Here is a 22742-nt window from a genome sequence, read left to right on the forward strand (position 1 = left end):
GTGTTTTAGTGAGATTAAAAATAATATTTTCTAAACAGGATATCAAAAAAGCTACCTGCACTTCCATGTTTATTGCAGCATTATTTTCCAAAGCCAAGATATGGAAACAACCTAAGTGTTTATCAAGAGAAGAGTGAATACACTAGATACGGTATCTATCTCTCTTGCCCTGTCTTTCTCCCTATCTACTAATGTTATTCACTCATGGTGAATTAAGAAGGAAATCCTGCCATTTGCTACATCATAGATGAACTCTGAGGGCATTAAGCTATGTGAGACAGAATAGATAGAGAAAGACAGCAAAACAAAAACTGTATGATATCACTAACAAGAGGAATCTAAAAAAGAAAGTAAATTCATGGGAACAGGACAGTGGTTACCAGAGACTGCAGGTAGAGGAATTGGGAAGATGTTAGTTAAGGCTACAAGCTTGCAACTAGAAGATAAATATGTTCTGCAGATCTAATACACAGCACAGTGATTGTAGTCACTGTATTGATACTATATCATACACTTTAAAGTTGCTAAGAAACTAGATTTTAAAGTGTTTTTACCACAAAAAAAAAAAGATTGACTCTCATTTAATCATGTGATGTGATAGAGGTGTTGGCTAACATTGTGAATGAAATCATATTGCAATATATACGTATGTCTTAAATACGCTGTGCGTCTTAAATGTACACAGTGTTACATGTCAATTATATCACAATTTTAAAAAATGTTCTAGATATTTGGCATTTTCTGCTTTAAAATGTCTTCCAGGCTAAAACTCTGACTGCCAAGCTCTGAGTTATAGGACTCTGCAGGGTCAGTCTCTGGTCACCTGTGTACTAGAGGCAATACAATATTACTTTTGATGCTTATTATCATATCTCAGAAAATTTTAAACCTTCACAAAAGTAAAGAAAATGGTCTAACGAATCTGTATATATCCATCACACAGCTTCAACAAACAATAGTTTGCCATTCAGTTTCTCCTATCCTCATTTAAAGAAATAATCAAGGGCACCTGGGTGGCTGAGTGGTTGAGCATCTACCTTTGGCTCAGGCATGATCCTGGGGCCCTGGGATCGAGTCCCACATCAGACTCCCCTCAGGGAGCCTGCTTCTCCTTCTGCCTATGTCTCTGCCTCTCTCTGTGTGTCTCTCATGAATAAATAAATACAATCTTTAAAAAAAGAAAAAATCACTTATTTTTTCTTGAAGTGGGCAAATTTCAGATGTATCATATTCTTTAGAAATATGTCATATTATCTCTATCAAACAGCACATTAAAAATATAACCATAATACCTTTTATTACACCTTGTAATATTAACAAAAATTCCTTAATAGAATATAAAATAATCAGGTTGTATTAAATATTCCTTGAATTCCTCAAAATGTCATATTAAATATATGTATTTTTCAGTCAGAGTCTGAAAAAGTCTATCCATTGCATAAGAATGATATGACCCTTAGTTATCTTAATCAGTAACATTTCCCCCTCTCCCTCCACCCCATATTGTCTACTAGATGATCTGTCCTGTACACTTTCCTACATTCTGTATCTAGGTGACTGCATCCTGGTGTCATTTAGCATTGTTTGCTCTAACCCCATATTTTCTGGAAATTGCTAGTTAGTTCTAGAAGCTTCCTTATATAGGTTCATTCGTAATTTATTTGAAAACAGCAAGAATAATTCACAGATGACACTGTGTACTTCCTAGTCCTTCTCATCAAGAGGCATATAATATTTGTTGTCCTATTTTTAGTTAGGTTAAGACTGATCAGACAGGGCAGGTGTTGTTATACTGAGTCATCCACTTTAAATTTCCACAACATATTTCACCTAATGATGTTACCCATTGTAAATGATCCCTGCCTATACGATTATTTTTTGAGGCAGTTGTAAATGGTAATATTTGAACTCTATCATTTTTCAGCATGTATTAGCTGAAATTCATCTCTGAAGAAGACATTTTTGTCAACAAGTATTTGCTTACTTTGAAATGCAGTTTGTAGAGAAAATCAAGAAAAATGCTCAACTATTTTCAATTTTGAGAAAAACATGTGTATGCCTTAGCAAATTCAGAATGTACCATTAAGTTTTTGTTGGTTTAGTTGTTTCATTTTGTTGTTGCTTGTTTCAGCATGTCAGTATCGTTATATATCAAAGATTTTTTTTCTTTTGGCATTAATACAGTCATTCTAAGATTCATATTATTTCTTATTTTACCAGTAGAAGCCCTTTCTAATAGGCTTTTGTGTTCTTTGGAAATGATCTGCAGTCATCTTTGATTGTTTCCTTGTTTTATGGTTGGAATAAAAACCTAAGGTTTACCTTAATATTTTCTCCCCTAGGAAAGGAATCAACCACTTTTCCAAGAAGACTTGGTCCCATTTACTGGAAAATTGTATTTAGAGATTGAAATCCAGGTGCCATGAGCATTCTTCGCTACATTACTTTTAGAACTTTTCATTAGACTGAGTGAGGAAATGCATATATTTTAGAAATGAAAAATAAATTATGAGTTCATACTGACATTGCCAATTAAAATTAAAACCATAGTTTCCATTTAAATTGCCTAGATATATATTTACATATCTCTTCTATATGTTCTTCAGCCTATTGTATTAGTTTCCTATTGCTGCTATAACAAAATAGCATAAACTTGGAGGCTAAAATACACACAAATTTATTATCTTACATTTCTGGAGGGAAAAAATAAATCACAAATCTGATTTTTTTTGAAGTTTCCAGAGGAGAATCTGGTGTTTCTTGTTTTTTTTGTTTGCTTGTTGCTATTTCCAGCTTCCAGCAACTGCCTACATCATTTAGATAACGGCTACCTTCCTCCATCTTCACAGCTAGCAGCATACATTTTCTCTTTTTTCTGACCTCCTCTTTTAAGGATTCTTATGATTACATGGGGCCCATCCAGATAATCCAGAGTATTTTCCCATCTCAAGACCCTTAACTTAATCATATCTGCATACCACCTCACACTGTCAGAATGGCTAAAATAAAAAGCAAGTGCTTGCAAGGTTGTGAAGAAAAAGGAACCATCATGCCCTGTTGGTAAAAATGCAAGCTGCTACAGCCACTATGAAAAACAGAATGGCAGTTTCTTAAAAAAATTTAAAATAGAATTAACATATGATCCAGTAATTCCACTCCTGGGTATTTACCCAAAGAAAATGAAAACACTAATTTAAAAAGATACATGCACACCTATGTTTATTGCAGCATTATTTACAAAAGTCAAAACATGGAGGCAACACAAGTGTCCTTCCACAAATGAATAAAGAGGAGGTAGTGTGTGTGTCTGTGTGTATACAAATATACACACTAGAATATTACTTAGCCATAAAAAAACAATGAGATCTTGCCATTTGTAACTACATGGATAGATCTAGAGGGTAGAATACTAAGTGAAATAAGTCAGTCAGAGAAAGACAAATACCATATGATTCCATACATATATGGAATTTAAGAAACAAAACAAATGAACAAAGATAAAAGAGACAAACCAAAATTAACGGACTCCTGACCACAGAGAACAAACTAGTAGTTACCAGAGGGGAGGTAGGTGGCAGGATGGATGAAAATAGATGGAGGGGATTAAAAGTATACTTATCATGATGAGAACTGAGTAATATATAGAATATTTTACTCATTATATTGTATACCTAAAATAAATATAACACTATGTGTTAATTATCATTGAACTAAATAAATAAAATTTAAAAACAAAATAAAATAAGATACATTCAAAGGTATCTAGCTTAATCTCTACCCTTTCAACCCTGTTCCTTTCTATTTCTTAAAGGTAACAATCTTCATTAGTTTTTGTTTTGTATTATTTTTTTCTAAAAACATAAAAAAACTTGGGTAGACAAATTAATACAGATAAATGATAGACTGATGATAGATTGATAGATCTCAGTAAGAGATCACTCTACTGTAATATATGGAGATCTTCCTCATTTCTTTCACAGATGCTTAGAGTTCCACTAAATAGTTGGACCATATTTTATCCAGTAGTGTAAAATTTGAGGTAAAGATTCAAATGTATTTTCTTTTAGAAAGATAGCATTTTATGCCCAAACTACTTATTAAATGATAGAACTTTCCTCTAATCATTTGAAATGCTGCTTTTATTTTCCATTACTATGTAAAATTCTTTACCAGTATTTTATAATCTGCTTATCAGTCTGTCTATTCATGCAACAGACCAACATGTTATTTAATCATTATTTATATGGTTTTAAAATGTGGTAGGTTAAATCCTCCCAAGTTAGCTTTCTTTTTAAGAAATGTTTAGCCATTTTAGCTTTCTTCTTTATTTCCACATATATTTTAGAATAAACCTGCCTAGTTAAAAAAAATGTTAATTTTTTTATTGAGATCCTAATAAATATATAAGAGAATAAGTTTTTGAGGCAACATCATTGGGGGCTACAAGAAAAAATAATCTCCATGATTCAGCTGCCAAAGCAGGCATAGGTGTCAAAGACAGCGGTAGTTTCCAGTAGCAATATGCGCTCTGTGTAGTATTAGTAATAATAGCAGTAATGACATTAGCATCTACATTAGTGCCTAACATTTGCCAGGAATTATGCTAAAATTTCCTACGCACATTATGTAATTTAATCCTCACATAAACCTTTTAAGAGGCAAAGTAAAAACTAGAACCTAAATCTATCTTTCGCTACAGCCTGTAATGAACCACTGTACTCTGCTATGTGCAAGGGAGTAAGTCTGAAACAATCTATGAAGTGTCATCCTGCATTAACTGTGCGCTGCAAGAGAAGTGATTCCAAAGGACCAATGAGTGTGCTCAGTAGGAGGACCTCTGTGAAAGTGCTGATCTCTAGCAGCAGAAGGACCATCCCTGACTGCAGGGGAATGGCACGCGTGTGGAAATGAACCAGTGCAAGCTGTGACCACCCTGTGACTCTTACAAGGTAAGTAAATATCTAGGGCCTGTATACACCTGCAGTCTAAGGGGTATTCTGATAATACATATGAGCGTCTCTGGAGATATTCTGGGATACATCATTATAAAAGTCCATTAAATGAATGACCCTCAAACTTTAAAATGCATCAGATTCATTCAAAGACTTATTAAAATATACATTGCTGTGCCCCACCACTAGAATTTCTGATTCAGTAAATCTGGGTTGGGGCCCAAGAATTTGTGTTTCTAACAAGTTCCCAAATGATACTTATACCATTGTTTCAGGCAGCATAATTTAGGTTGAGTACCAATAAAATCTGATCAAAGTAATGATCAAGTAAGATCACTTTCAGGCTACCAAGCTGAAAAGTGTGCAATTCCTAAAAGAGGAGAGAATGGGTACAGATGTTTCCAAAAACACAGACAGGTAGAGTGGAGGTGTATGAAGTCAGTGGTTTGACAACCACCTAGTAATCCAGCCTCTAACCCCAACAATCCAGGGGGCCTGGGCTTAGTCACTCTTCTCCAGCCTCAACCTGCACATGTGTGCATTACAGAAAAAAGGATAAGCGATATTCGAAGTTTCACCAGAGTTTTAGGGTTCTAATAAAATATAATAAGGTGCACCCATTCTAAAGAAATTAGAAATATAGAAACTAAGACTCCCTGGAGAATGCAGTTATAATTAATTAAGCACAGCAATTCAGAATAGAGATATGCAAAGTCAGCATAATGAAGGCAAATTGTTAACACATCTCTGGGAATTGACTATAATGTGATTGAATGTATTAATATTAATATACCTAAAGAAAGAATGTGCCAATCAAAACAGGAATTGGTCAGCCTTGGGAACGGGAAAATAAGCTTTCAGGAGAATAAATTGGCAAGTGATAACTATTCGGGAACTGTCCAAAAAGGGAAATTGTAACTATTGGACTCAAGTGTTATGGTTTTCTACTCCGTAATAGATTAGATGGCCTTCAGCTACCTCAGTTGAATGTCCTTGCTCACCAACATGATTTTTTTTTTTAAGATTTTATTTACTCATAGAGACAGAGAGAGGCAGAGACACAGGCAGAGGGAGAAGCAGGCTCCATGCACGGAGCCCCACGTGGGACTCTATCCCGGGTCTCCAGGGTCACACCCCAGGCTGCAGGTGGCGCTAAACCGCTGTGCCACAGGGGCTGCCCACCAACACGATTTTTATTTGGCTTCTTCATTGGCTTGCCTATCAGGGAAGTGAACCTGTTAGACGAGAGCAATATCCAATCAATTTGCCATTATAGGCTTAAAAAGGGGCACTTTGATCATAATCTAGCCTTATTTATAGCTTACCTACACTGATTTATAAGTGGAACAATCTGCTAGGATCTCCAATTACACTTCCCATTACAAATGTCTAACCTGATTTTTGCATTGTTTGCACATGTAGAGTCTTTATGAGCCTAAAAAATGCAAAGTCATCCATAATCTGCTTTCATTATACTAACAAAATCAGGTGTATGAACCTGCAAAATGAGTTTTAAAACCTGAATGCCCTTACTTACCAAGGCAAAAATGTCCCTTTGTGAATGACTACCTAGAAAGCACCCCAGAGTTCCCCAGGTGGTATTCTCTGCACTGCTAATAATAGGGCTGGTTGTGGCCAGTTTGCCCACAAATCCATGTTTGAAACATTTAAACCTTCCTCTGCTCTACTATTTATCATTGGGAAAGACTAAACACTTGCAGACTATGTTCCCCAGAATCTCACTGGTTTTAACCAATGAATTAGGAGTAGCATGGAACCCGAAGACAGAAAAATGAAAGCCAAGTATATGTCTCCCACTTCTCAGCCTCTGCTATCCCGATGTAACTCATTTCCTACATTAAATTTCTTCAGTTCTAAACTCAGAGTTTTAAATAATCAGAAAGGTTTCTGTTTTCCTTGTGCAACCCATGTGACCATGGACACACACATAGAGATTCATTATAAAATCATATAAACCAGTAGAAATTCTGGTTTGTACCTTTTTGGTAAATTATACTAGACAGTCACATTAAGTAGTCAAGAGCCAAGTATGTGGCTCATGGTGGCGATCAAAGAATAGTCAGAGAGAATCAAAAACTCAAGTAGGGGGATCCCTGGGTGGCTCAGCAGTTTGGCACCTGCCTTTGGCTCAGGGCGCGATCCTGGAGTCCCGGGATCGAGTCCCGCATCAGGCTCCCGGCGTGGAGCCTGCTTCTCCCTCCTCCTGTGTCTCTGCCTCTCTCTCTCTCTTTATATATATATAAATCTTTTTAAAAATCTCAAGTAGACGAAAGACTGTAAGGGCAGACTTAGATTATGTGTATGTCTAATAACAAACTAAATGAAGTTTTTAGTTTAATCTGTAAGCATATTATATCACTAGAGAGCTAGCCTAAAATGTTTGGCAATATTCAGACTGATAAACATGGTATTAGAGGATATGATCACAATATTGGGACATTTACCACTTTGGTTAATTAACATATTGGCCAAGGTAGTTAACTGGCCTCCAGGCAGGGGATTCAAAGATATGTGAGAAAAAAATATCTCTAGATCACCCATCTTACTTCATACATCCAAATTCCCTGCACTTATGAAGTATGTAACTCTATCCTTGGACTTTCTGTTTAGACCGCAATGAACAACAGAGGCTAAGGCTATATTCCTCAAAAGCTACTAGAAGTGCCTGAGTGTCTTAGCAGGTTAATCATCCAACTCTCGATTTCAGCTCAGGTCATGATTCCAGGATCATGAGATGGAGCCCCACAATGGGCTCCATGCTGGGCATAGAGCCTGCTTGCTTATTCTCTCCCCCTCCCTCTGCTTGCCCTCTAAAAGAAAAGCTTCTAGCAAAATTAACTCTGACTAGTTGGGAAAATGAAGTTGAACCTGTCTTAGCATACACTTTTTCAAACTCTGTTCTACTTTCTATTGATACTGATTTTTCCCTTTTTCTACTGAAAACTAGGATCTATCATCTTTATATTATTTAAATATAGGGTTACAACTCTGTAGTTTGGTTTTCAGGAACAAATTCCAAGCAATGAATTGAATTCCTGTCTTATACTTTGTGAGTTTGCTCCAGTCATGTGAGATCCCATTGTTGCACTGTAACATCTGTAATTAAATATGTATACCATTGTCAAAAGTGGCATGGAGTGTTTAACCTTAGAATCTTCTCCTACTGAAGGACTTTATTAGTTTTATATTATTGAGTCCCATTTTCCAAGTGTCTTTAAATCCTTGCTGGCTAGTAAAATAAGAACACACGTTAAGTCTTCAAGACCACCAAGAGAGTGTTTAATGCATTCCTGCAGGTATTGAGGTATATGGTTTCCAATGGTGCCTACACAAATGAATCTGAAGGTTTCCTTAAATGCCTAATACTAAGAGGTAAATGGCATAGGTACAGGCAAAAAAAACCTTGGTATTTTTAAAATGAGAACAGAATTAATTGAAATATTGAACAATTAGCCCAAAGTGATAATGCCTGCCACATTCACTCATTTGATAACTAGTTGAGATCCTCTATGTGTAAAGCTTTTATGTTTAATGTCCCATACATTTTATTCTCCACTACAGGACATTTTTAGGGATTGAACGAGGATAACACTAATAAGTGTATCAGCACAGTAGCCATAAAATAGCACCATCTCAGGCAAATCATAACATAGGTTCGCTATAAGATGATAGAAAATGAGAATGCAAGACTCCGTCCTTCATTTCTAGAAGTTGACTAAGTAATATAGGAAATAGAAAAACAATACAATTATTCTATTTTATTATATTTATAATCCTTTTCATTTTTCAAGATATTTTAAAGTCTTCCCTTGTGTGATTTTATTTGATACAGTAAGAAGCTTACTGTATCATTACTACCACCATCATTCTATACATGATGAAAATAAGTGAAAGAGGGGTTAAATAAATTACTCCCATTCGTAGGGCTAGAAAGTGGAGAAAGTGGCATTCAAAACCATGCAGTTTGTGTTTGGAGCCTAAAATCTCATTCACTTCCCGAAGCAGCATCCTATGATGCATTCATTATGGTAAGTAATGGCTGGGTATTCTGGGACCACATAGAAATGGCATTTAAGAAAGTTTCTTAGACCAAGTGAGGCTTTCAGGAAGAGGTGACAAATAAGTCATTTATTCAATTGGTCAATAGCAAGGGGTGCAGACAAGTGGAAGGCACAACAAATATAAAATCTGTAAACACTGCAACTTTCTTCAAGATCAATGGTATGCAGCAATCATTATATAGATAACGTGCCCTTTAAAGGCAGACCTAGAACATGCCCAGTGAAGGTATGAACTATTTAAGTTAAAAGAACAGATAATATATGTCATGAGTTGAATTGTGTGCCCCAAAAAGATATGCTGAAGTCTTAACAACCAGTAACTCGAATGTAACGTTATTTGTAATAGGGTTGTTGCAGAGGTAATTAGTTCAGATGAGGTCATACTGGAGTGTTGGGTCTGTAACTCAATATGACTAGTTTCTTTATTCAAAGACACACACACACAATGACAGTGGCTGGAACGGACTGGAATGACACAGGTGAAAGACAAGAACACCAAGGATTGATGGCCACCACCCAAAGCTAGAAGAGGCAAGGAAGGATTCTATGCAGAATCTCAGAGGGAGGTATGGCCTGGCTGACACTTTGGTTTTAGAATTCTAACCTTCAAAACTGTGAGAGAATAAATTTATGTTGTTTTTCCATCCAGTTTGTGGTACTTTGTTATGGCAGCCTTAGAAACCTAAAGATATACAATCATGCAATTCAGGCACTTGTACCATTTTGGAATTAGGGACTCTTTAGGCTCATATTACGCATTTAGCTGATGTAGAATTTATAGATCTCATAAAATGTGTTTACATGCATTTTATATAATAACAACATGCAGAGCTCCTGTGCTATTTCAGAAAACTCCTTCCAAAATGATTGGCCATAATCTATCTTCTTGATGGCACTGTGAAAAGTTATTTAAAATGGCCAGTTCTAATTATACATGGTGTCAATGCAAATGATCACTTAGATTTGACACTATGCTGCAGACCTGGATGACTAAAAGTTAATCTTAAAAAATACAGACACTCAACAGAAAAAGTACTAATTAACTAAGGATTTTGCTCTGCTCAAGCTTATCCAACATCATTTAATGATTTCTGCCAAAGGCAAGTAAGAAAACAAGAAGGTGCCAGGTTGTATGGGATAATGTTTCCTTGTGTACCATGAGGAGCAGAAAAAGGTAGAAATCAATGTTTGCTGATGGGAAAAGATAAAACTGTCAGGAAAATAAATGTTATTTTTAGGTTTTTGTTAAGACTTTGGCACCAAGAGAAAATAAAAATAAAAGATTAATAATTCCTAAAAAAAGAATTGATTGAGTCATTCCTAATAACTGTTTTCTCATTTTTCAGTCCTGGAAATACTCATATTTTATAAGCACTTTCCTTGTGTAGTTTCAGTTAACTTTTTCAGATCACAGAAAGGTTTTTATTCTTTATTGATTTTTTGGAAGCATCTCTGAGCATTTCAGGAAAAACACTGATGAGCCTAATTCAGAATAAATGTGTCATGTTTACAACCAGCACTGATATAGATTATTCATTACCACTGACAGGTTATTCCTTAGCATAGAAGTAGATAGGGGGTGTTTTCTATTATTTTATTGAAATTATTAAACTTAAATTTGAAACCTGTACATTTTAAAGTCAATTTAAGGAATGCTCCATTAGATTGGAGTTTGAAAATTTAAGTAAATCCAATTCTCTTAATTGGTATCATTAATGTCCTAGCCATAAGTGCAGAGAATAAATTTCACTCAATAGGATCACACATAGACAGCTACTACATTTGTTTACATGCTACCTTTTGAAAATAGTAGGGGTCAGATATAACTATAAATGATTATTTACAACATGTTAAACATGCCCAAATGACTCATACTTTGTAGATTTATCTTATATGTACATATATGTCAACACATATATGTAGTATGCATGTGTAGATATACATACATATGTATATACATAATATAGACCCAAAAATAGATCAATTAGTTATTGCACCATGAAAAAATTTCACTTCAGATTATATAAGGTTTGTGAATTTAGATTTGTTGACAGTTCAATAACTACTAGGAAAAAAGATTTTAAAATCTGAGGGGAAAAAATACTACTGTGAGATATCTACCATTTGAAGATCACCCCAGCTAAATAAGACTATCTGAAAACATTCCAATAGGAGTGTTATTCTAATAATAAACATACAAAATCCAATTCATCAATGTCCATGTAATTATTCAGAACTTCTACAGTAAAAGAACTGCAACTGTTTACCTTAAAATGATACATTTCAACTATGAACAACCCAAACAACAGATTCTCAATTATATGTTAATAGGTAGTATTGATTTCCTTCTATCTCCTGGAAGTGCCCTGATAATTTAAAAATACTTATTTTATGTCAATGACATAAATATAACAATAAAATAACAATTATGACTTTATCACTACTACTTATAATATTTTTCATTAAAATACATAGATTTCAAAAGAAGATATCCAATTTCAAACTTCTACATGATTTATACACCTAAAATTTTGACTCTGTTTTGAGATCCATTTTCTGATCTCTCTGAAGATCAAATTTTGACCATGAGAGGTAAAGCTGTCATAACCAAACAAATCCTCAGTCTGCATTTATACTCACATTCACATCATGTGAATTTCATCACATGAAATTCCTTATGCAGGGACTTGCAAATTTTCACTGCTTAGATTTAATTCAAGTAAAAGATATTTTTTTAAGATTAGGAGAATAAATTATGAAGATATAGTCTATACCCATGCTAATTATATTAATTAAAGTCTTAAGAAATAAAAGTAAAATTTGACTGAACATCCTACCTTTGCTAATGACTTGTGGCTTTCTTTTGCAAGTCTTCAGGGAAAGTACAATAATTCTGAATCGCAATTAAGCAAATAAAGTTAGCAGCAAAGAAGAATCTAGGGTTAGATAGTAAATGCATTTCTCATTAGGTTTGAGTCCAGGAAATGGGTATTGTCTATAGAATTGCCCTGGGGGGAAAGAAAGTCAGAGATAAGCAATTACAAAGAGTTTATTTTTGCAATTAATTCTGGGTATACAGAGTAAAGAGAATTCTGGAATTGGGAATAGTGGCACAGAGGAGGAGGAAAAAGCATACAACAAACTGTTGTTGTGTTAGTCTTTGCTGAGAGTCACTGGGGCTCCATTCTACCATGACCCTCTGAGGAGCCATGTAGAATGTGTCACAGAACTGCCTGACCAAGGAGGAACATATCAATTGAATCCTACTCCCTATTGACTGAAGAGCTGCTTTTCAAAGAGCACTAACACTCTGCTGTAGAAAGTTTAGTCTTGTTCCAGAATTTAAAGTTGTGAGCTGTGACCTCTTCTTACGACTTAAAGAATCCACAAAGCCTACTCAACCAAAACAAAATACGCTAGAATGTAGGATTGTCTGAACAGCAAGGCAGTTTACACCACAACCTGCACTTGCTGCAGAGCCCTATCTTGCTCTGAAACTGGTAACTTTTGGAAATATTGTTCCAAGTCACTTTTTTGGATAACTTTAAAAGTAATATATGGAGACTCTAAAATTCAAACAAGTCCACCATATGCTGTGCCTCTTTCTTAGTGGTACGGCTGTGAGAAGCAATAATTTTTTTATAACTTTAGATGGAATGATCCTAGCATGCGTCATTGGACTACAAAAATCTTAACCAATTTGACAGATCAGTAAAATCTGGGATGCTTTATTTCTCACCCTCTGGCATTTTTCAATCTTACTAAGGCATCCAAAGTACTTGTTACTTCCTTTTTAGGTCAAAATGACATGACGTGGTCAATATAATGTTCTGTAGATTACCAAGACAGTCAAGTTCCCTTGTGCACTATAACGTCACATAGAGTGAGAGAGTTAATCTTGACCCAGGGCAGAGATATGAATTGCTGTCCATTCCACATAAAAGCAAACTTTACAATCTTCTTGTTGAGAAATGAAAAGTATCTATTTGTCAGATGACTAGCTGCATACCAGCTCATTTGCTCCAATGAAGACACGACATCTGGCATAGCAGCAGTGTTTTGATTCTTTACCATAGTCCATCATCATCTGCCAAAATCTGCCTGGCTCTTTAGGTACCTTATAAGTGAAAGAAATCAGAATATGATAGAGACCACTGCTCCTTCCTTGTCAAAGCTTGGATGGCAGTACCTATGCTCTGAAGTTTCTTCTGAGATGCAGAATATTTTGGTTTGGGAGGCACAATTTTATAGGATTCCACTGGGTCCTTCCTACCATAATGACTCTGACTTACTCCACAGATCAGGTAATCAATGTGGGGATCCTGCCAGCTGTTAAATACATTCCTCCCAATTACGCATTTGGGAGTCTTGAGAAATAACCTTAAATGCACTTCTCTGGGCCAGGACTCCATTTATCATCTGGATTCTGAAGCCTCTACTCTATGTGGGTATTACAAATCCACTGATTTCAGTGCCAGCTCAATCTTTGCACTTTGAAAAGCCCTCAGGAAGTCTTGATATTTCTCTTTCTCCAATGTAAATTACTATGACAAATGGCCACAAATCCTTTTTAGGAAGTATTTAGATACTATTTTTGGTGTAAGCTTGTAGTGATATGTGTAGATCTTTCCTCAAAGAAACCTGGCTTCTCTTTCAAACAATGAGTGTTGGCTCTGTGAGTTAACTTAGATTTGGAAACTGAATGAGTGATTGTGATTTTTTTTTACTACACTGGAAAATATTAACCTCCTCATCTCCTTTTTGTCTGTTTATGAGTCAAGTACCACTCTATTCAGCTACCCCTATTTTACCCCTAAAGCCACCATAATCTATCATTCATCACAAAGCCCTGTAGATAAAGGCATCTGGTTGCTACTCCAACCTTACTGCTTATTACACTATTTATATCTACATTGAGTCTGTTGGTGAAGTGTACCATCCAACCTCTGCCACTTTAGAATCCTATTATCCTGCTAATTTTTGAGATCCTACTTCTATGGCAGCATCCCCTACTGCAACCTTGGTCTCCCATGGACTGTCCCCCCTGAGCTTCTCAAAGATGTCAGTGCTCATCTGACCAGGGCATTTCTCATAGTAACAGGAGCATCCCTTGGGAACTCTAAAAACAAATCTCATATAATAAATCTATGCTAACATTCTCCTTGAGCTTTCATTAAGTATATTAACTAACATTTTTTTAGTAACCATCTGTAATGTATGATAAATGTTTCTTATATGCATAAAGACTGCCCATGGAATTAAACAAAAGATGAATTCTGAAATAACTGTAAACAGACTCAGATGTCCTAAGGAGCAAAAATGACTGTCTACTTGTAATGTAATCCTCATGTAATGACTATTTTCATTAAATTTTTTCATTAAATTTTTTAAAAAAATATTGGTTACTGCTAATATACTGGGAATAAAAAGTATCAGCAGTTTTAGAAAGTGTTAAAACAAAAAAGATTTCCCACATTCTGTATAAAAATCAGTGTCAACAAAACTATTTGAAGGTATGACTTCAATGATCAAAAAGACTATAAGTGCTTCCTCCTAAATGAGCTATGGTGAGTACATTTAGTCATGTAACCATGAACTTGATGAAGATGTAGATCGCCAGGAGAAAATAAGAGGTGTGTGTATATGTGTAGGACAGACTGTGAAGGTGGGTGGTTATTGATAATGGAATTTGTGATTATTTTTGAATACGATAAATCCTTAAGCCTTTCCTATAACCTATCTGAAGATTAATTGAAAAATATTAGTTGTTTTAGTTGGAGAGTCTCTTACATGATGTAGCAGATAGATCCAGTCTAGATAGATTTATTTTAGATGAAAAAAGTAAATTTTATTGAATTCCATAAACCATGAGAAGGAATAAATGTAATATTTGATGATTTCTGATTAGGTAACAAGTTCCAATTCTGCCCATTTCACAGGACATAAATAAAAAATCTAATACATCAATTTTTCATGTGCATCCATTACTATTATTATAAGAAATTTAACAGACTGAATTAGAAAAAATATACAGAAACATGAAACATCATGTACAAAATATTTGCAAAGTATACCACACAGATGGTAGTAATGGTTTTGAATGAAAGAACCTGTTACCAAGGTTTGCTAAGATTGTCATTATGGTAAGTTTATCACTTTAAAATATGCATACAAAATTAACAAGGATAAAAACATCAAAGCTCAGCAGAGTCTTGATAGTCAAGAAATATATATATATATATATATATATATATATATATATATATATATATATAAAACAATCAAATGACTGAATATTACCCCTTTTTGAAATTGAGAAATGGTCTTATCCTTATTACTTTTAATCTAAAAAATTAACAATCTTAAAGATGAACTGTAACAAGCTAGTAGACAATTTTAATGCTTCTTAGGTTAACATTTTGGATATACATAATTACTTTTTAAAGAATCATTTTCAAAAATATTTTAGTGATGAAAAATAATATTCAAATGAAATCTTACCCAGAAAGCCAACATACAAGACATATAAATGTAGAGCTATTTTGGTTTGATGCATTTTTTCTTCTTTGTTTTGTTTTGTTTTTAAAAAGAGAAAGAAAGCCTCCCAACTATGCATACCCATGTTTGTTATTAAAACAAATTCAAAGACCTTCATATTATACTGATTATAATAAAACTATCTTCCTTTTTGAGAAGTCTGAAATAGTCAGTGTCCTACTGAAAAGTTCTTTGTAAAATTTTCCATACTTTCTACCACATGGTTTCATAGCAAGAAAAATGAAATGTAATTAAAATTTCAACATTTATTTGGGTGGAGGGGGTATGAAAAGCTCATTTTCAACATCAAGGAGAAGAGAAAAACATTTGAGGCCAAGCAAGGAAATACTGAAAACAACAACAAAGGAATAACTTGTTTTCCTATATAGCAAAATATAAAATAAAGTTATAGAAATTAAAATAGCATGGTATGGTATAAGAAGGAATAACTAGAATGAAAGAACAACACAATTTTGTAAATGATAAAAATAGAGTTTTTAAGAACTTTTAAAAATGGTTTAATATTTAACATTAAACATTATATAATGTTAAAATGTTTTTAAAAGTTCTCATCACAAGAAAAAAAAATTATAACCACATTTGGGGACCAATGTTAACTAGACTTAACTGTGGTCATTTCTCAATGTTTACAAATACCAAATCATTACATCGTATACCTGATACTAGTATAATGTCATAGGTCAATTATACCTCGATTTTTTTAAAAAGTGAATAAAAACAGCACCTTAAAGCTGTAAAATGGAATGCTGACTACCCTGTCAGGATCAGAACAGAGAGAAGAAGAAGGAGAGAGAACACTAGACTAATATTCATATTATGGACAATATGTTTCCTAATGATTAAATTATCAAGTATATAGCAACTATATAAACTGTTATTGGAAAAAAGCATAAAATGTAAGATACATGGATATGAAAGAGATCTACTAAAGTAGGTACAAAATTTAGAAACTAAAGTTGAAAAATCAAAATGATTCATCTTTTAAAAAAATCTCTGGTTAAAGTAATATAAACAATATTAAAAGACCAATATATCCTCATAGATAAAATTTGGAACGTACTTTGCAGATACTGAATTTATCTTTATAGTACCTAGAAAGTCCCCACAGTTCCTCAAGAAGTCAAGCAGCCAACCGGGAGAAGCAGGCTCCATGCAGGGAGCCTGACCTAGGACTCAATTTGGGGTCTCCAGGATCATACCCTGGGCTGAAGGCGGTGCCTAAAACGCTGAGCCACCCGGAATGCCCTAAATTTCATTTTATTTTTTTATTTTATTTTTGTATAGAATTTTTATTTATTTCTTCATGAGAGACACAGAGAGAGGGAGAGAAGCAGAGACACAGGCAGAGGGAGAAGCAGGCTCCATGCAAGGAGTCTGATATGGATTAGATCCTGGGACTCCAGGATCAGGCCCTGGGCCTAAGGCAGGCACTAAACGGCTGAGCCACCTAGGGATCCTGGCTAAATTTCATTTTAAAGAAGAAAACTATCCTATAATGATGCTGTCATATGTATAATAAAGATGTGCATAAACACATTCATATTCCAGAAGTGTTCACTGAATTATTATTTGTAATAGTAAAAATCAGTAAGTAATTCAATTTTGAACAAAAAAGCAGCAATTACATATACCTATTGCACACGTACAGAGTACAATTTAGCCCTTGTGAGGATAATGCTACTTTCTAAGTCAGTGGCTCTCAAATTTTAGTGTACATTAGAATCACCTGAAGGGCTTGTGACAACAGATTGCTGGCCCAAACACATGAGTTCCTGATGTGATGGGCATAAGGACTTTTATTTCCAACAAGTTGTCTCCAAGGATCACACGTTGAGAACCAGTAGGCTGGATCCATACTTGGTGATTTGGACAAATAGCCAAGTGAAATATTCTAGTCACAGAATAATACTCTTCATTATCTAATTTAAAAAATTAAAATAAAATATAATCATATATAATCATTTATAGAAATGCACTGAACAAAGACTACAAGACATTACATCAAACTATTTAATATTAATCTCTGGGAGGTGGGTGGGAGAGTAATGGGGAACATTCAGGTTAAATATCTCATTGCTTAAATCATTTACAACAGAATTATATTCACAATTCATTCGGTGTTGAATTGGTAATATTGAGGAAGAAGAGTAGGAAAGAAAATAGAGGGAGAAAGGGAGGGGGGAAAAGAAACAAAGGATGAGAAAGAGAATGGGTAACTGAATCCTGAAATTATGGGCATGGAGAGGTACTATTAGGTTGGTAGGTATAATAACAAATCTTTACCTCCTTTCTTTCTTATCTCTCCATCTATCTTTATAAAAACCCTCATTAAATGTAGTAGTCTGAACATAGTTGCAGTCTTTGCAAGCTAAAACAAGATAATTAACAGAGATGTAAAGCTCTAAAGAGTATTAAAAATCAGTATTTAAAAAATAAATAAATAAATAAATAAAAATCAGTATTTTAATTCAATACAAAAATATTGAAATTTATTTAAATGCATCTAATTTAAAGTAGACTACAGGAATGCTAAGAACCATTTTTTCAATCTACTAATTTTCATACTTGCACATTCTATTCTAAACCTTAGAGTCTAGGTATAAATTACTTAGAAATAATAAAATGCCAATATATGTTTTATTATGTGTCGATACAATGCTCATTACATGCTAAGTACATATGTATATGTATGTATATACAAAATACATGTCCCTTTATATTTACAATAGACATTTAACCCTCAAAAGGAGTCTATGATCTAGGCATGATGATTACCTTTTATATAGATAAGAAAACTGAGGCAGAGAGAGCAGAGAGGTTGGGGACCTTTCCCAGAGTCACACTAGTAGGCCCAGTGCTTCCAGGTTTATATCCAGGCAGTCTGGTTCCAGTGCCACACTATGAACCACTGCATAGTAACTTCTTCTCATTTAATTTCCCTTGGAGACAATAATATCTTCAGGCCATTACACATAGCCAGATGATATATTTCTGAAGAAAAATGTTTTAAATCTAGAAAAAAATGCTGCCTTTGAATCCTTCTAGAAGTGGAGACCTTTAATTATTGTTGCCACAGGAATAGGCAACAAACTGAGAAATCTCCTGAAGAGTGCAGTGAGGAGCTTCTCTCTCCCACTGCATCCCCAACTATGATCAAATTCAGGTTAGACAAGGCAGCAAGAAAGGCATTCCAGCTTCATGATATCAGCCAAGAAGACCCATCCTCAGGACCAGCTGCCACTAGCATGCCCTTTAGTGTTTGGCCAGGATGCCAGGCCCAGCTGTTCTGTCAGATTTCTTTATACAGTTTGTTGACAAAGAAGAGGCCCAGTTAATTTTTCAAACAGGCAATATAAACTGAAACTGATTCACCTGTAAATACCTGAATTACTTCTAGGAATGAAGAAATAACAATACTTAAAAATTTTTACTTAGCATCAGAACACACTGAAATGGTTCCAGCAATGGAATTGCTTAGAAAAAAATAAATAGGGCAATAATCTACTCTTTTGTTTTATTTTAATTAATTAATTAATTAATTGATTGATTTATATTTATTTATGAGAGACACACAGAGAGGCAGAGACGCAGACAGAGGGAGAAGCAGGCTCCATGCAGGAAGCCCAATGTGGGACTTGATCCTGGGATCGGGATCACGCCCTGAGCTGAAGGCGGACACTCAATCGCTGAGCCACCCAGGCGTCCCTATTCCTTTGTTTTAGAATTATTTTGAGTGGGCCAGACATCAGAGATTACATTCCAGATAATGAATCATCACAGAGAAAATGTATGGAGAAAATAAGAAATTCCTAATATTAAGGGTACATAAGGATGGAGATGAGGGAGAGCAAAACAGCAGGGGTAACCTTTAAAATAGATAAGAAGTGGTATTTTAAAGTAAAATTTGTAGTTTAGAAGATGCTGAATTTGGCACATTCAGTGCAGGAATAACAGAAGCATTGATGGGTTTTCTCTTGACATAAACTGCCTCTCATATGGCAGTCTGTGGCTTCATTTAGGTTAGTTTGGACAATCCTTTTTTGATCTTGGAATTTTTGCTCTATGTATATGAATTGAAAAATTATAATAAAATCTTAACAACACTAAATTTTTTCTTTGAGATAATATTCTTGAGTTAATGCTATCACTTTTTTTTAATTTAAGTAAATTCATTTTCACTGGACTCCATTGTTTCCTGTATAAATGTTAAAATAAAAATGCTTTACATATCAACTCATCTATATCAAATTTTAATAACTATTGTTTCTGTCCTTATATATTTAGCTTTACAATCATTTTTTTCTATATAATCTAATCATAATAGGTCAAATTTTATAGAACTCAATTTTGTTAAAATAATTTTATTCTTTAAGCAATTTTTAGTTAAAAGCAAATGGTATAATTTGCAATCTCAGACACTGTGAATTTTAATTTTTAATATTATTTAATATTAATTTTTACCAACAGTGTAAAGTTTTATCAGATATATTTTACCCTTTTAGTTGTAGTCATAGTCTTATCTATCAACCTATTGCTTCATTCTGTGAAGTCCAGATGTTTGTTTTTATTTGTTGCTCTGTCAAAATGGTAAGGTCAAACATCTTTGAGTATCAGAGTTAAGGGTGGTAAGAGCAAAACACAAGATTAAAATAATGAGTTCATAAAATCTCTATATTGCTCTTTATTTTCTTCTATGTAGTGGTGTTAGCTGGATTTTTTTTCTTCCTGCAACACTAATATTTAAAATATGTAATTTCTCTACAAATTGAGATCTCTTTTCCATCATAGTGTTGTGTTGATTATCTGTGTATATTTTGAACTACTCAGGTTAAATACATAACAATAAGAATTGCCAATTAATGACTAAGATATCCTGAATATTCTGTACTACATCGGAATTAAATTTTTACATCATGAATACACAGACTAACTATATTACCTTCTGCCTAACCCTTTCTTTCATTCCTACAAACTTTTACTTTGCTTATTATTTATCATTTTAGTGCTCTTTGAAAGTCTCAATTTCTGTTCCTGCTACTAACGTAGCTTATGAAAGTTGTAGCAGATGACTCTGAAAGCCTGAATGCATACACCTGCAAACATTTATTTTTCAAAGTTTTCTGTGAATATAATGCCTAGGAGTAAGGAAAGTACATGTGACCTCATGCACCACATTCTTCAGAACAAATGCTTCCTCGGCTGCAATTATGTCATCATGAAATCATGCTCCACATTCTAAAATAAACTCATTGCCATATGAATTGTTATCTTACTGAGATATTTTTGTAGTTGTCTTTTAACAGCTTCCTTAGAAGTGTCTCCCAAATTTCTCACAATACCAAAACAAAAATTTCTTTCTTCATCTTATCCAAGTGAGTAGGTCAAGCATGAATGTTCAGATATCACCACCCTGATCCTGCATTGCACACACACAATTACTTGAATTTCTCTCTCTCTCTCTCTCTCTCTCTCTCTCACACACACACACACACACACACACACACGATTATTTAGCTAAATCTTCTAAAATATACATTTCTGATTTCAAGAAAGGTCAAAAAGAGTTTTCCTTAATGACACGGTTCGGGACTCACCTGTGGACGTGGATGTCCTGTGACCAGACAGGTCAGTTCTAGGGTTTCCCCTTCCCGTATTGTATAGACCCTTTCCGAGTAGCGCTCCTCCTCAATGTTACAGGCCAAGCCTGAATGCACAATACGAACCGTTGGGGGAGCTGTGGAGTCAGAAAGAAGAGAGACAAGATACATTAAAAAAAATAAGTCAATCGTCCTTCCATGAATCACCCTGGTTGTAAGAGCAATTCTTATTAGACTTTACCACAGTCAGATCCATCAGTCTTAACACTTTGAGCAACCCCCCGGGATTAAAGATATTGCTGTACAGAAAGCTTCAAATTTATCTAACAGTCACCAGTGCAATCTGAAAATGGCAAAGGGGAAGAGGATGGTGGGAGAAAACTGGTAACTTAGGAAATCATCATCATTATAAGACTACATGATAAAATCTGACTGCTAAAATGTGCCAGGTCCTTTTATTTCTGAAACCCAAAATTTAATACAGTAAAGGATGCTGTCCAAAATCTAGGTAGTGCAAACTCAAAAGATTATTAGAAAGGAAAAAGGAATTTGAATGAAAGATATTGGCAGTTTTCTATTCATTTAATAAGTCTCATGATGCAAACAGGGAGCTAACAAATGAGAAGATTTGGTTATAGTAGGAATTGAAGCCAACTTAGTTTTCAATATTTATAGGCTCCTGTGTTGCTATGAGCAAAAGATGATCATTGAATTAAGCCACTGAAGAAGGCAATAAATCATTAATGCCCATGTATAAAAATTGTGATTGGAGAGATTTAGTTCTCATGAAGTTGTCTAAATTCCTAAGTATAATTTTCTCCTTTTTTAATACCACAAAGGCCAATAAAACTTGACAAGCATTCAGTGACGTACATGTCATTGGAAATCCAATATATGAAAACTCTTTTGGTCAGGAGGAACAATTAGATAATAAGATATGCTTCCTGTCACCCAAGAGATGACTGTCAGTTATTAGCTTCAAAGTGGATATCATCCCATTTGTGAATTCAGCAATTTTGTTTGTAAAAAATACATTTGGGAGTGGAGAAGAAAGGATTATTTTAATTAAAGGCTAGTGGAAAGGTTATATCTACAAGTAAAGGACAATAATCTCTAGAATTTCCTATAGCAATCTTAACCTAAACATCATTTTTGTCAGCAGAAGCCATGGTTGCTTAAAAATTAATGAGAACACACTTGGAATTTTTTATTTAACATTAAAAGGATCATGAATGTTGCACAATTTGGATAAACTTGGTGATTCTATGGAGGAAATAAAATGAATATAAAGTCCAGGCTATAGGAAAACTGGAAAAATCTGCATCCTGTAAGTAATACAAAAGAAAGTTTCCAGTATCTAATGCTTTGTTTTATGTAGCCAAATATATGGAACACTCATAGCACTTAACAACTGAAAAGAACAGATTTTATTATCTTTCTCAATTTCAAGCAGAAACTGAAGTGCAGAAAATCCTATTTATAGATAATAAAACAACTGGGTATTTCAAGATTTTCTTGGATATTCAAGCAGAGTTCTGTTCTTCAACTTTCAA

General features: G+C 34.4%; 1 protein-coding gene across 2 annotated transcripts in view; it reads right to left on the bottom strand.

The window, feature by feature from the left end:
* The window catches only part of MDGA2 (MAM domain containing glycosylphosphatidylinositol anchor 2), a 768370-nt gene that overhangs the window by 413884 nt on the left and 331744 nt on the right, over positions 1 to 22742 (bottom strand). For both annotated transcript variants that reach the window (XM_026000757.2, XM_072761490.1), the window contains exon 2: positions 21187 to 21326. In XM_026000757.2, coding sequence (XP_025856542.1) covers positions 21187 to 21326 — 140 coding nt within the window. The remainder of the gene's footprint in view (positions 1 to 21186; positions 21327 to 22742) is intronic.

The sequence above is a fragment of the Vulpes vulpes genome, chromosome 6, assembly GCF_048418805.1.
Source record: "Vulpes vulpes isolate BD-2025 chromosome 6, VulVul3, whole genome shotgun sequence".
In the NCBI taxonomy this organism is placed as follows: domain Eukaryota; kingdom Metazoa; phylum Chordata; class Mammalia; order Carnivora; family Canidae; genus Vulpes; species Vulpes vulpes.